The sequence below is a fragment of the Chironomus tepperi genome, unplaced genomic scaffold (genome assembly GCF_022539635.2).
Source record: "Chironomus tepperi strain 1889 unplaced genomic scaffold, CSIRO-AGI_Ctep_v1 contig_458, whole genome shotgun sequence".
Lineage (NCBI taxonomy): Eukaryota > Metazoa > Arthropoda > Insecta > Diptera > Chironomidae > Chironomus > Chironomus tepperi.
Window position 1 is genome coordinate 23038 of NW_027226580.1, and position 13747 is coordinate 36784.

Consider the following 13747-nt stretch of genomic DNA (forward strand, 5'->3'; position numbering starts at 1 on the left):
AGTTTAACTCTATTTATTTGGAGGATTGTTCTTAGCAGAAGCTAAGAACGTACTGTCTTTTCTAGCAGAAGCTCAAATTGAACAGTCTAGTCAAGATCTCTTATTTTTTAAGAAACAGATAATATAATGAATCATGAAATTGTCACCGGTTGGCAATAGACGCAAAAAAGGTTAACCACTACTGCATTATACAATAAGCTATCGACCCCTTAAGTGCTAAAAACTTTGAAAATTGCTGATCTTAAAGTCTCTAAAAATAAAAAATTTGCGATTAATTTTTTATCAACCACTTGAATTCCCAAAATAAAGTTTTAGTTCAGTTTAGTATTAAAACTCTTAATAAAAGGTTTAAAATCCAACAATGAACAGCAAGTTCTGCACGTACGATCCAGTCACAAAAATCTGGAGTGGACGAAAGCGTCAACAAATTTACAATACTGATGCAAATGCTGGTTATTTGTTCCTCCAAAAACTCATTCAAACACCCAAAAGTATCTTCCAAATTTCTGATGATACCGGAGTGGAGCTGACTTGTGCTGATGTTTATGAACGATCGCTAAAATTTTCCAACTTTTTCACTCAAGTGAACCTCAAACAAGGCGATGTTGTTGGACTGATTGCATCAAATAGTGAGAATTTAGTTCCTATAATTTTTGGATGTCTTGTGATTGGAGTTGCTGTAAATCCATTGTCAATTGTCATGAGTGTTAATGAAATTGTGCATATGTGGAGTAAAACAAAGCCGAAAGTTATTTTTAGTGATGGAAAAATTTTTGAAACTGTGAAAAGTGCTGTGGACAAAATGGAATTAGATGCTAAAATAATTACAATGATTGACGAAGTTGAAGGATTTGGATTTGCTGATGAGATTCTGAATGAAGATTTTGATGTGGAAAACTATGAGTGAGTAACATTTTGTATTTCGGGAGGCACTCTTGTTAGGAAGAGTCACATTGTTTTGGGTCCGGATTAATTTGACTTTCTTGTTAGAAAGATCTGTTGTACTATCTCAAATTCTTTACAAAATGCCTATGTCCTTGATAAAACCAACGATGTCCAAATAGCGCTGTTTTGGTACATCCGCAACAACCGCGAAGTCCATTCCTTGCATTAAATCGGAATCTATTTTATATGAGTCGAGGTTTTGCAACATGAGCTGTGATTTTAACTAATTTTCATCCTTTTTTTACAGCTTTCCAGATCTTCCCAACATTTCTTCAACAACTGCAATGATTAGTTGTTCATCGGGTACCACAAATTCACCTAAAGCCATCTGTAAGTCTCATAAACTAATCATTTCTCAATCATTCCTTCTTTGGAATCAGAACAAAAAGGAACCTGGAATGCTGTTTAATTGTTTTCCTTCATATTGGACACTTCATATGAATTTTGCTATTTATAGTGTCCTATATAGCATTCCAAGTGTCATAACAGCACAACCACTTACACCTGAATTATGGATGGATATTGTTGATCGACATAAAGTTACGGTTGTGTTTAGTTCACCAAGATTTTGTTCACTGTTGTTGGCTAACAAGAAGATAAGGAAAATGAACAGCGTCAGGTCCCACATGTTAGGTGGAAGTGTCTTTACTGAAAAATTACTTAAAGACTTGATTGAAGTTTTTCCAAATGCAAAATCATATGTTGGATATGGATTAACAGAAGCTGATGCAATTGTCATCCCATCTGAAGATGAAGGTAATGTTGGACTTAGTTCAGGATATCCATTCATCAATGTCCAAATGAAGATTGTTGATGAGAATGGAGTAGCTTTGGGACCAAATGAGGCTGGTGAAATTTATTATAAAACAGCAGTTCCATTTTCGGGATATTTTGGTGATCCTGAAATGTACGCAGAATGTTTTGATTCATCTGGTTTTGTAAAATCTGGTGATTTTGGATATTTTGACAATGCTGGTCGATGTTACGTTAAAGACCGTATCAAGAACATGATTAAATCAGTTGGATCCTACAAAGTCACTCCAACAGAAATTGAAAGCATCATCAATGAGATCGATGGAGTCATCCAGAGTTGTGTTGTTGGAGTTTTTGACGAAGAAGTTTTTTATGATAAAATTCATGCATTTGTGATTAAGGACCAGACACGAGAAGACTTGACAGAGGAATTTATTGTCAATTTTGTGAATGGAAAAGTCATCGATGAAAAGAAAATTTCAGGTGGGGTTCATTTTGTGGATAAATTCCCAATGACACCATCTGGAAAGGTTTTGAACCGGGAACTGAAGAAAATGGCAAGTGCACTGAACAAAATTTGAGAATCCTTTGGCTGAAAATGTTATTAACAACCGATTTACTTATCAACTGTCTGTACATATTTTGAATTTAAATAAATGTCAATTTTGGTCAACATTTTTATTTAGTTTAACTCTACAACTCTGTTTGAGCGGTTTATTTGTACAATCCTTAATCCTATCATAAACAGCAAGTTCTGCACATACGATCCAGTTAATAAAATCTGCAGTGGACAAAATCGTCAACAAATTAACAATACTTACGAAAATGCTGGCTATTTGAGTTAGTAATAATAAAATTGTGAAAAATAGTCAGTCACTATTTAGGCATGTGTTGGCAGGTATTCGAACTCAAAAATTTCAAAAAGCTATCTCTACTGGAGTTCTAAATTTTCTTTTTTCTTAAGTGAAGGCGACTTTAAAGTGGAATTTTACCATCCTGCGATATTTGGACTAGACACGAATATTCACCTGTATATGCACTCTGAGCTCTTGTAACGTATTTCTTGATAAGCCTTAACCTAAGACAATATTTTTGTATTATTTATTACACATCATATCTGTACTGTAAACAATGTGACGCAAATGGCTAATTGAGTAGGAGATTAATATTTGTTGTGTCAGGTTTTAGTTAATTACTTCTTATCATTTTCATTTTTGAATTAAAAATTGAATCAATTTGATAAAAATTGCATTTTTAATTTCAAAATTTATGGATATAGGACCATTTTTAGGCACAGAACCTTAACATCACCCTGTGGACCATAATGTGTCAATCAGACATTGCAGATTTTTAAACTTAATAAATAAACAAAATTTCCCATCAGCTTGTATCATTTTTGAAAAGGAACTAGAACATAACATTGAATGGATGAATAAAAGAAATTTCACGCACATTCACGGTTGAGAGGAGCTCAAAATGATGAAGCCAACATAATCTTGTGCATCATAATGATGATAATGATTAGTGTTTATGTTCATGTGTTTATGCTGTTTTTTACTGGATGTGTGTATGAGAATGTGCAGTTTAAAGGAGTAAGACTCTTCTCATAAAGCTGATTTTATGCACGAGATAATGGTAAGTAGATGATGTGAGCTTAGGGGTTCTTGAATTTACTTAGATTGAGGAAAGTAAAGTCAAAGTGCTGCAAATTAATCTTGGCTATATATGACCGATCCTAGAAATTTGCTTAATGCTGAACCTCAATGACAACCCATTCCAATCAACCCAATATCAAACTCAATATTACCAAAACATCAGAACCCCCAATCATCATAACGATCCATTTGGTGCTGTTTGGTCGGTTCTGCTGAAGTTGAAAAATGGTAAAAAAATGGTTTTTTTCACTCTTTGTTTGACTTGAAAAGTTTCATATTTAATTAAAAGATATTGAAAAACGGTTTTCGGTTCCTAATTCTACTATATGTCTGCATATTCATCCACATCTGCAGTTCATTCATTCATTCATTTAGTCATGAGAATGTATGTTTATTATAATAATATCAGCAGATGAATATAAACATCTATGAATGCACCACACAAGGCACACGTTAAATTATGTTTAATATAATGAAAATGTTTTAAGCATTAAATGAGAGCAAATTGTTTAGATTTTGTGCAAAATATATCAATTTTAAAAAGTTTGGGTCGAAAAAAAGTGGACTATTTTGTTAAAAACAGGAGCCTTGTGAACGGGATTTCATGTTGATTGACGGATATTCTGTTCAAAATTGTTTATTGAGGATGCAAACATTCTCCTCAGAGATGCACATTTGTGTATTTTAGACTTTTGCTTCACAACTTACATATATGAGAATTATTGGACTACCTAAGTGTTACCTATGAAGGCCCCTAAAAAGTTGCAGAAAGTTTACAAAATGAGATTTTTTGAGTTTTGAAATTCAAAACTATCTTCTTCAAAATGCAAAAGTGGTCATCACGAAAGATCTGCTTATGATGCATTTGCTTCAAAGATTCATGCTTTTGCTTCTTACATACTTACTTCCTTGGCTGAGGCGCACGGGGGCCCATAGCCGCGTATAAAGAATTTTTGTAGACAGCTAAATCTGTCCGTTGAATATTCTTATAACGTTTCGTGGCTTTACATTTTTTAACGAGGGTGGGCTCGTTAGGCCTCACGCTCAAACTAACCTGCTCCGTTAGTACCGCACCGCTTGAGCGGATTGGCATAGCCAGGGATGCACCACGGGGAGGTGGAAGTAGGTACTTGAGTAGGATAGGCTGAAGGGCGTTTTACACCTGTATTACGCGTCACTACCCTTTGCATTCCCAAATCTTTTGCTTCAAAGATACAAAATTCAGCTTCAAAAATGCAAACTTTTGCTGCGTACACCCAAAAAAAACCCCTAAACATGTATGCAATACTCAAGTGAGTAAGATGGAGATAGAGATTGATTAAATGTAGAATGTGAAAATTAAGCTTTAACTTGTCGTTGTTGTTTATGATGCGAATGAATTGAAGCTTAAATGAATGCAATCTTGTGGTACATTTTGTGTTAATGTTTTCATACAAAATATCTCAGATTGTATTGTACTGATAAGGAATGAGTTAAGGCCTTTTTGTGAATAAAGATGAAAATTTATTTAAATTGGAAATTTATAAAGTTTTGTGGTTCAATGAACCTTTTTAGTATAGCAATATTTGAGACAATTGAGTCTCCGCAGACTGAACAATTTTTTGTCTCAAAATCACCCTCAAGGACATATTTTGAGCAGCTCAATTCTGCCAACTTTTAATTGCATATCAACTTTTTTTTAGCTCTTTAAATGCCTTGAGAACCCGCAAGCTAATAATTCAAATGGATAAAAAGAGCAGCAATCAAAAAAATATTCTGAGAGATCGCAGACTTTCAATTCTCATGATAAGCCATCGATTCATGCTGTTTTGTACAACTTTTTTTTTATGCATTTGAGTGAAATTTGTAGTAAAAAAAGCAGAAGGAGCAGCAAGTATAAATGCACACAGAAAGAAAAGAATTCATTGCCATTTCATTTTCCTCCCCTAAATGTTCTTTTTCAGTTCTTTTCATATTTTATTGCCATATTCAAAAATGAATAAAAAAAAAATGAACGCAGAAGAATGAGACGGTGGAGGACAAAGAAGATGGAAAATATTTTAATGCCATAAGCATATCTGGCATTTATTCTCCTCAGACCATCTCAACTGTAAAGATATAAGGAACATAAAATGAGAATTCTTAAAAAATTTGAATGTTTGGCAAAAAGATGCGAGGTTTCGCTTCAAAGACGCAGAATTTTGCTTCTAAGATGCGAATTTTTGCTTCGAAGATGCAAATTTTTGCTTCAAAATGGCAAACATTTGCTTGAAAGATATCGAATTCAGCTTCAAAGATGCGGAATTTGGTTTCAATGATGCGAATATTTGCTACATGAAGGTGACTTTTTGCTTCAATGATGCGAAAGATTGCATCACCATAAACAGGAAAATAAGTTTATAATCTTCCAAGACACTCAACAAACACGTAAAAATGCGCCTCAAAAACAAAGCATCTCATGCACATAAATTGCTGGCAATTTTCATAATTTTTAAATGATGCATAATAATCCATCGACTTTTCAGTCGGCTGCTGCCACAAGAGATGAAAATTATGCCACAATTGCCATTCCTAAATTGCTTTGCTGCCTCATTTTCATCAACCAAACCATCAACGGTTGAAGCTGTCTGGCGTCATTGAATTGTTTGACATGAGAAAATATTCAATGGCTTTTTTTTTCTCAGTGCATGCTCTAGTTGGAGTGGCTTAACGCATCATTGAGCCAATGCCTTGCGGTTATAATTTCAAGTGCAAATGGGAAGGAAATTTTCATTCAGCATCTTCAATTTTTGTTTTTCGGTGACTAAGGACAAAGACTGAATTCTTTTTTTGGGGACATTTTTTGGCATCACAATGAGAAAAATATTGTTGCCATCATTTTCATGTGCCTTGTTTGTGCCTGCCTCACTGCCACTTTTAAATTAATTTAATTTTAATGAATTCAATTGAGCGTGAATAGAAAAAAAAGTTGTTCTTTTTTTTGGAAATGCTGAATGTGAAGGCAACATGAATGAAAAGCTTTATTGGATTTGTCTAAAATGGGAAAATGAAGTCGTTTGAATTAAGTTCTTTATTTTCTGTTTTTTAGGTCGTGTATGAAGACAAGTTTTATAATGAATAATAAACTAGAGGACAATCCCATCAAAAATGAGCTATAATGGGTGCTTTAATGCTTTTATGCCCTGCAAAGTGTAGGTTATATTCTAAACCTATACGGAAGCAATTTAGAATCTATTTTGAAAAGTTTCAGTAGGAAGGTGGTGAAGGTTAGTCTGAAATGATAGACATAATGATTGATGCTCATGATAATAGCTATGTCATTAAATTTTGAAGTTTATTTGATGCTTTTATCAATAGTTTACATTTATATAGAATTATCTACAGATTGTGTGAATTAGTGATATCTTTGATTTATGTTTTATGATTAACTGTAGATAGAATCGATGTGATGAGACATCATCAGTGATTCCACGTTGAAGGTAATTTGTTTAAATAAATGTTGAATATTCTCGTATTTGATTGAGGGATTTAAGTGTATTTTTGGAACAATGATCAGCAATTGCTTAGAAACAAGTAATCAATCGCACGGAATTAAAACTTAAAATTCCTTCTTTACGATGCCTATGCTAAGATTTCAGGTCTCACCCAATCATCTAATTTAAATGAAGCAATAAGCATTATTATTTTTTCAAAAATGCCTTAAACAACTTGAATTAGTGAATAAACGTCAAAGTTCTTTCAAATACAACAACTCAACTAATTAACTTATTCCAACCGCTATTTTCTTCAATTCTCGATTCAAAACCTTTCCAGATGGTGTCATTGGAAATCTGTCAATAAAATAAACCCCGCCTGAAATTTTCTTCTCATCGATGACTTTTCCATTTACAAAATTGACAATAAATTCTTCAGTCAAGTCATCGCGCGCCTGATCTTTGATCACAAATGCATTAATTTTGTCATAAAAAACTTCTTCATCAAAAACTCCAACAACACAGCTCTGGATGACTCCGTCGATCTCATTGATGATGCTTTCGATTTCTATTGGAGTCACTTTGTAGGATCCGATGGATTTAATCATGTGCTTAATGCGGTCGATGATGTAAATTCTTCCAGATTCATCAAAATAACCTGCATCACCAGTTCTTAAGAACCCTGAACTATCATGGCTTTCAGCGGTGCTTTCAAAATCGTTAAAATAGCCCAAAAATGGAAATAACTTTTTGCAATAAATTTCACCAATTTCATTCGGACATAAAGCTGTACCGTCTTCACTAACAATTTTAACATCAGTGTTGTAGTATGGATATCCAGAACTGCGGACTAATCCGTCCTCATATTTACTTGATATGGAAATAGTATCGGCTTCAGTAGAGCCATATCCAGTTATGATTCTTCCATTTGGAATAATTTCTGCAAAATCTCTAATTAATTTTGTTGTAAAGACACTGCCACCAACTATAACAGTTCTGACACTTTCCAGTTTCTTAAGTTTGTCACTATTAAGAATGCTAGCACAAATCCTAGGAGCTACCATAACAGCAGTGATTTTATAACGATCGACAATGTCAATCCATAGCTCTGGTGTGACCGGCTGCGATGTAATAATTAAAGGAATATTGTATAAAGCACCATAAATGCAAAATACCAAATGACTTGCCCAATATGATTGGGAACTATTGAAAAGGATGTCTGATTCGTTAAGATTTCTTTCCCATATTAGAAATGAATTAGCGATTATTTGCTTATGTGACTTGCAGATACCTTTTGGAGAGCTTGTTGTGCCTGATGAGCAGCTAATCATTGCTATTGTGGATGAAATGTTTGGAAGATCTGGGAATCTGTTGATTAATATACAGTATGTTAATTATTGTTAGTCACTCCCGCCTTAAATTTTATAAACTTACTCATAGCTTTCCACGTCAATATATTCATCCAGAATTTCATTAGCAAATCCAAATCCTTCAACTTTGTCAATCATGGTATAAATTTTAGCATCTAATTCCATTTTGTCCACAGCACTTTTCACAGTTTCCACAATTTTTCCATCACTAAAAATCACTTTCGGCTTTGTTTTACTCCACATATGCACAATATCCTCAACACCCATGACAATTGATAGTGGATTTACAGCAACTCCAATCACAAGGCATCCAAAGATTATTGGAACTATATTTTCACTATTTGATGCAATCAGTCCAACAACATCACCTTGTTTGAGGTTCATTTGAGTGAAAAAGTTGGCAAATTTCAGCGATCGTTCATAAACATCAGCACAAGTCAGTTCCACTCCAGTGTCATCAGAAATTTGGTAGATATTTTTGGGTGTCTGAATGAGTTTTTGTAGGAACAAATAGCCAGCATTTGCATCAGTATTGTAAATTTGTTGACGTTTTCGTCCACTCCAGATTTTCGTGACTGGATCGTATGTGCAGAACTTGCTGTTCATCTTAAATTGGAGGATTAAAGCTTTCGAACCTAGTTAGTTGAAAGCAGTTAAAAAACTGAATGGAAAATTGAACTGTTACATTAGGTCAAGTACTGATAATTTTAATTCTATTTTCAGTAAAAACTGGCGGAAATCACACGAATCTCAAGTATTTGATAAGTAAATGCCTTTTTAATTGCTGTTGATTATTAACACTTATAATTTTATCACGAAAACGTGCATCTTTTTTAACGCAAAATTCTCAGAAATCTCAACATTCTTTATCAGTATACAAAGGTGTATTCAGGAGGTAGGAATGGGTTTTAGTAGCCGATCTACACATTTTGGAAACAATTCCTCTGTTCTAAGATTTTCGAGTTTAAAACCAGTCCCTCCTTCCTCTCCGTATTAAACTTCTGACTGCATCCCTGACAGCATATAAGCATGTGAAGCCCCGCCATATGAAAAATTACCCAAAAAACACTTCACTTCAACTCTAAATTCAATCTTTAAAATCCACTCATTCAATCACGTTTACAAAAATAAAATTTTTTCAGCCAATCAGCTTAAATTAGTCTTAAGCTTCCCACTTAATCGACCAAAAACAAAAAGAAGAAAAATCTACAGTGGCATTTTGAAAAAAAGCTCTTGATTAAAATTTTCCCTCTAACAATTTTCATCTCCCACATTCATTAAAGTAATTTAGCTCGTTATGTTACGAGTTTGAGACTGAATATACAGACACAAAAGGGAATGGGAGAAAGAGAAAACCAACAAACACAAATGAGGATACGAGTTGAAAATGTATTTGAGTTTATTTTATGGAATTTAGATATTTTGAGTAAATTGAGAGGAAGTTGCTAGAATTTGAATCAAAATTGATCAAATCCGATCCAAAATTGGCTAAATGTGAGCAAAAACTGAGCAAATCTGAGCCAAAATTGACCAAATCTGAGTCAACAACTCCCAAGCTACACCTTAATTCCCACTCAAAATTGACCCAAATGTGATCAAATCTGACTCAAAATTGACCGAATCGGAGCCAAAATTTAATCAAATTTAAATCAAATTGATCAAATGATCCGTATCAATTTGAGTCAAAAATTCTGATTTCTAAAATTTGAGCAAATCTGAGTCAAATTGATCATTTAATCTGACTCAAAATTGACCTAATCTGAGCCAAAATTTGATCAAGTTTAAGTCAAATTGATCAAATTTGATCCAAAAGTGATCAAATCTGAACCAAATTCGAGTCAAAAATTAACCAAATCTGTATCAAAACTGACTTAATCTGAGCCAGAATTGACCAAATGTGATTCAAAATTGACCAAATCTGAGTCAACAACCCCCAAACTGCACCCTAATTCTCACTCAAATTTCAGCTAATAAACAAAAGATCCAAACATACAAAAAAAGAACTAGAGCAAGCAAGCAAGTAAGAGAGAGATAAAAAACCACTTTTTCACATGAAATGCGATGATGATAATGAAAGCATTACAATAAATACTCTCATTTTATTTTCATTCATTTTATCTTATAAGCTCCTGTGCTATTACAGAATGTATTTAAGTTCAACAACAAAGCACGAGAAAAAAATTCGCGTAAAGACAAAAGAACGACGAGAGATATGCGAAAGGCAGGATTTGAATATAAATTGACTTTCCATTGTAAAGAGATCCTTTGCCTTTATATAAGTATATGTGTGTGTGTGTGTCGTTGAGTGCTCTTTATTTGGGCAAATCCGCGAATATTTTCACTAAAGAGCTCATTAAAATTACATCAAAGTTCTCGTCTTAATAATGGTGTCTGAAGTGGATGATGAGAATAAATGACAGCTTCTTTTTTTGTGTGGAATTTTTTTGAGTGCTTTTAGATTATCGTGAATCTTTGTTGGGGGATTATGAGTCGGTATTTTGAGTTTTATGGATGATTTGAAGAGCTTTTATCAAGATTAATGGCAAATAGTTTGGAGAATTTTGTACCAAAGGGGTCAATTTGTTAAAGTTTTGTTGATAAAAAATTAATGTGAAAAGCACAAGTTGGTTTATCGATCCAAAATCCGCTATCAGAGCGTTATTTCAGCAACTATGACTTGATGATGGATTCAGGTTACACCCGACATCATGCCAGAGTCTCGTTAACGGTCACATGCAGAGGAGCATGCTTAATTATATGGATTGAGTAGGTTTATGAGCAACTTAATTTAAGTTAGCGTCTGTCATTGTCTTTTAAGGTCAGCTCAGAGCTGGATTTTGGATTGATTACATTGTTTCTGTTATTTAGGTAATCTATTATGCATGATAATTATCATAATGATTATTATAAATCCAATTAAAATCACGAACGCCATCATCCAAGTATATTTTACCGACATTTCGTCAATCTCTGCGCTCTGCTTATTCATTATCTCTAAAATTTCAGCATTATGTTTTCTAACAGATTTCAACTCTTCTTTAATAGTCCACAGTCCTTGCATTTTCCACTCAGATAAGACTTCAATTCTTTGTTTAATTGCTAAATTCTGTGATAAACTTGAATTTTGGAAATTGGTTTCTAATTTTTCAACTTTTTCTTTAAAGTCTGGTTGATTATTGTCAGCGTCACTTTTAATTTCTGCCTCAAGTGCCTTTAAAGCTTCGAATTCTGGAGCAATGCATTGATATTCAGCTTTATTAATAACATCGTCAACAGTTGATGTAGAATTTCCAAAGCTATTAATGCAAATATTTAAATTGAGTCCCAAAAATGTCAACTTAGCTAAATTGTCAAAGACACTAATGTCAATATGAACAAGCTTATTGCTGTCAAGGTCAATAATGACTAATTCCAAATTATAGTCAAAAACTCCTTCCTCTAAAATTTGAATTTCATTTTTATCCAAAGTTAAAATGGTCAATTTCGAAAATGGCTTTAAATTTTCTTGATTCAGCTCTTTGAGTCCGTTACAGCACATGTTAATTCCACTCAAGTTTGGGAATAATTCATCCAAATTCTTTGGAAAATATTGAATATTTTTTTTATTGGCATGGATGATTTCAACATCTTTATTTGATTTACCACCAGCATGTGCTCCTCTGGCTGAATTGATGAAACTTGAGATTTTTGAGGTTATGTTGAGTTGATTGCGCACTCTGCATGGATACATATATTTGATGTAGTTGTATTTTGAAGACTTATGAATAGATGTGCTGTAGTCACAGTCAATATCAATCATTTGTATGTGAGTAAAGAGTTGAAAAAGAATGAGCAAATTTCTAAAACAATTAAAAAAGAAAAGTATTAAGTCATGAGCAACATCAAAAATTATCGTTGACTCTGACGTGGCATTGTTTTGGTCTACTAAGAAACTTGTGCTTTTCGGACCTATTTAAGCTATCATTTTGAAGATTCTTCTTGAATCCAGAAAGTGTAACAAGTCCAGAAGAGTTTTACTTTATATGACTCTGACAGTTATGGCATTCACACCGTTTTCACGTGTGAATGTATTGGTTCAGATTGAAAAATCAGTTTTTGATCTACTGAGCAATTTGTGCTAGAGCTGTCTTCGGAAATTGTAAGCAAGCAAACAAGCAAACAAACAAACAAACAAACCTACGCGCTCAATAACGAGATATCGGGCCCTCGTGCGCCCCAGCCAAGGATTAGATTTTGGGCATTGCAGGAAGTAAGTAAGTAAGCAACTTGTGCTATTTGGGTTTATTTAAGCTATCATTTTGAAGATTCTTCTTGAAGCTTGTTACATGCAGAAAGTGTAACAAGTCTTCAATTTCTGAATTAGAGATACACAGGACTACAGCTTTCGGTTTTACTTTATAGTTCGTCTTAAGCTAAAAACCTCCGTGTTTTGTCTATAGACCTGCAGTTTTAGACGAACCCAAAACAATGTCAGTCATATGGAGCCTGATCCTCAAACATTATTTCGCCAATCAGCTTGGCTCGCAGTGATCCCTCAAACATTCAGCGAATATTTTCAAAATTCGCCAAGCGAAATTCTTTATCCCTCAAAATTCGCCAAGCGAAGCTCACCCGCAGTGCAAAATTCGCCAAGCGAATTCTACCCGCTGGAGCCTGATCCCTCAAACATTCGCCAAGCGAAGCTAGGCCTACCCGCTGGAGCCTGATCCCTCAAACATTCGCCAAGCGAAGCTTGGCCTACCCGCTGGAGCCTGATCCCTCAAACATTATTTGAGCCTGATCCTCAAACATTCGCCAAGCGAAGCTTGGCCTACCCCCTGGAGCCTGATCCCTCAAACATTCGCCAAGCGAAGCTTGGCCTGAGCCTGATCCCTCAAAATTCGCCAAGCGAAAATTATCACTTTTTGGCCTATGGAGCCTGATTCAAATTTTATTTTTCAAACATTTTACCCGCTATTCCCTCAAACATCGCCAAGCGAAGCAGCCTACCCGCTGGAGCCTGATCCCTCAAACATTCGCCAAGCGAAGCTTGGCCTATTCCCTCAAACATTCGCCAAAAAGCTACCCGCTGGAGCCTGATTCAAACATTCGCCAAGCGAATGGCCTACCCGCTGGAGCCTGCATTCGCCAAGCGAAGCTTGGCCTACCCACTGGAATTTGATACCTCAAACATTTGCCAATTAAAGCTTGGCCTACCCGCTGGAGCCTGATCCCTCAAACATTCCCCAAGCGAAGAGCCTATCACTGGAGCCTGATCCCACAAATATTAAGCTTCGGAGCCTGATCCCTCAAACATTCGCCAAGCGAAGCTTGGCCTACCCGCGAGACTTTTTATGGGACGGTGTGAATATATCCGCATTGGGTTTCTACCCGATACACTAGTTGGTTATCTGATCAGTCCTGAACTCTCGAATATTTTAATAATTCTTTATTAAAATTTACTCACAGTGCAAAATAATTCATTGTAAATTTTTAATAATATTTAATTCATAGGAAATAACTGAAATTATAGCTGTTTTATTTTTCACATTTTATTCTATAAAAAACTAGATGGTTTTCAGTTAAAAAACAA

General features: G+C 34.6%; 3 protein-coding genes across 3 annotated transcripts; 1 reads left to right on the plus strand and 2 right to left on the minus strand.

Annotated features, from left to right (window-relative positions):
- Nucleotides 1–355: 355 nt before the first annotated feature.
- On the plus strand, nt 356–2285 carry LOC139099021 (uncharacterized). The gene is made up of 2 exons (XM_070651414.1): nt 356–903; nt 1193–2285. Exons 1-2 carry the CDS (start codon nt 362–364, stop codon nt 2277–2279), a joined length of 1629 nt encoding a protein of 542 aa, XP_070507515.1. The 5' UTR covers nt 356–361; the 3' UTR covers nt 2280–2285.
- Nucleotides 2286–6682: 4397 nt separating this feature from the next.
- LOC139099022 (probable 4-coumarate--CoA ligase 3) lies at nt 6683–9640 on the minus strand. The gene is made up of 2 exons (XM_070651415.1): nt 8240–9640; nt 6683–8173 (listed from the first exon to the last, which is right to left on the minus strand). Exons 1-2 carry the CDS (start codon nt 8779–8781, stop codon nt 7093–7095), a joined length of 1623 nt encoding a protein of 540 aa, XP_070507516.1. The 5' UTR covers nt 8782–9640; the 3' UTR covers nt 6683–7092.
- Nucleotides 9641–11039: 1399 nt separating this feature from the next.
- Nucleotides 11040–11713, minus strand: LOC139099026 (phospholipase A2 inhibitor beta-like). The gene is made up of 2 exons (XM_070651419.1): nt 11129–11713; nt 11040–11048 (listed from the first exon to the last, which is right to left on the minus strand). Exons 1-2 carry the CDS (start codon nt 11711–11713, stop codon nt 11040–11042), a joined length of 594 nt encoding a protein of 197 aa, XP_070507520.1.
- Nucleotides 11714–13747: the final 2034 nt, after the last annotated feature.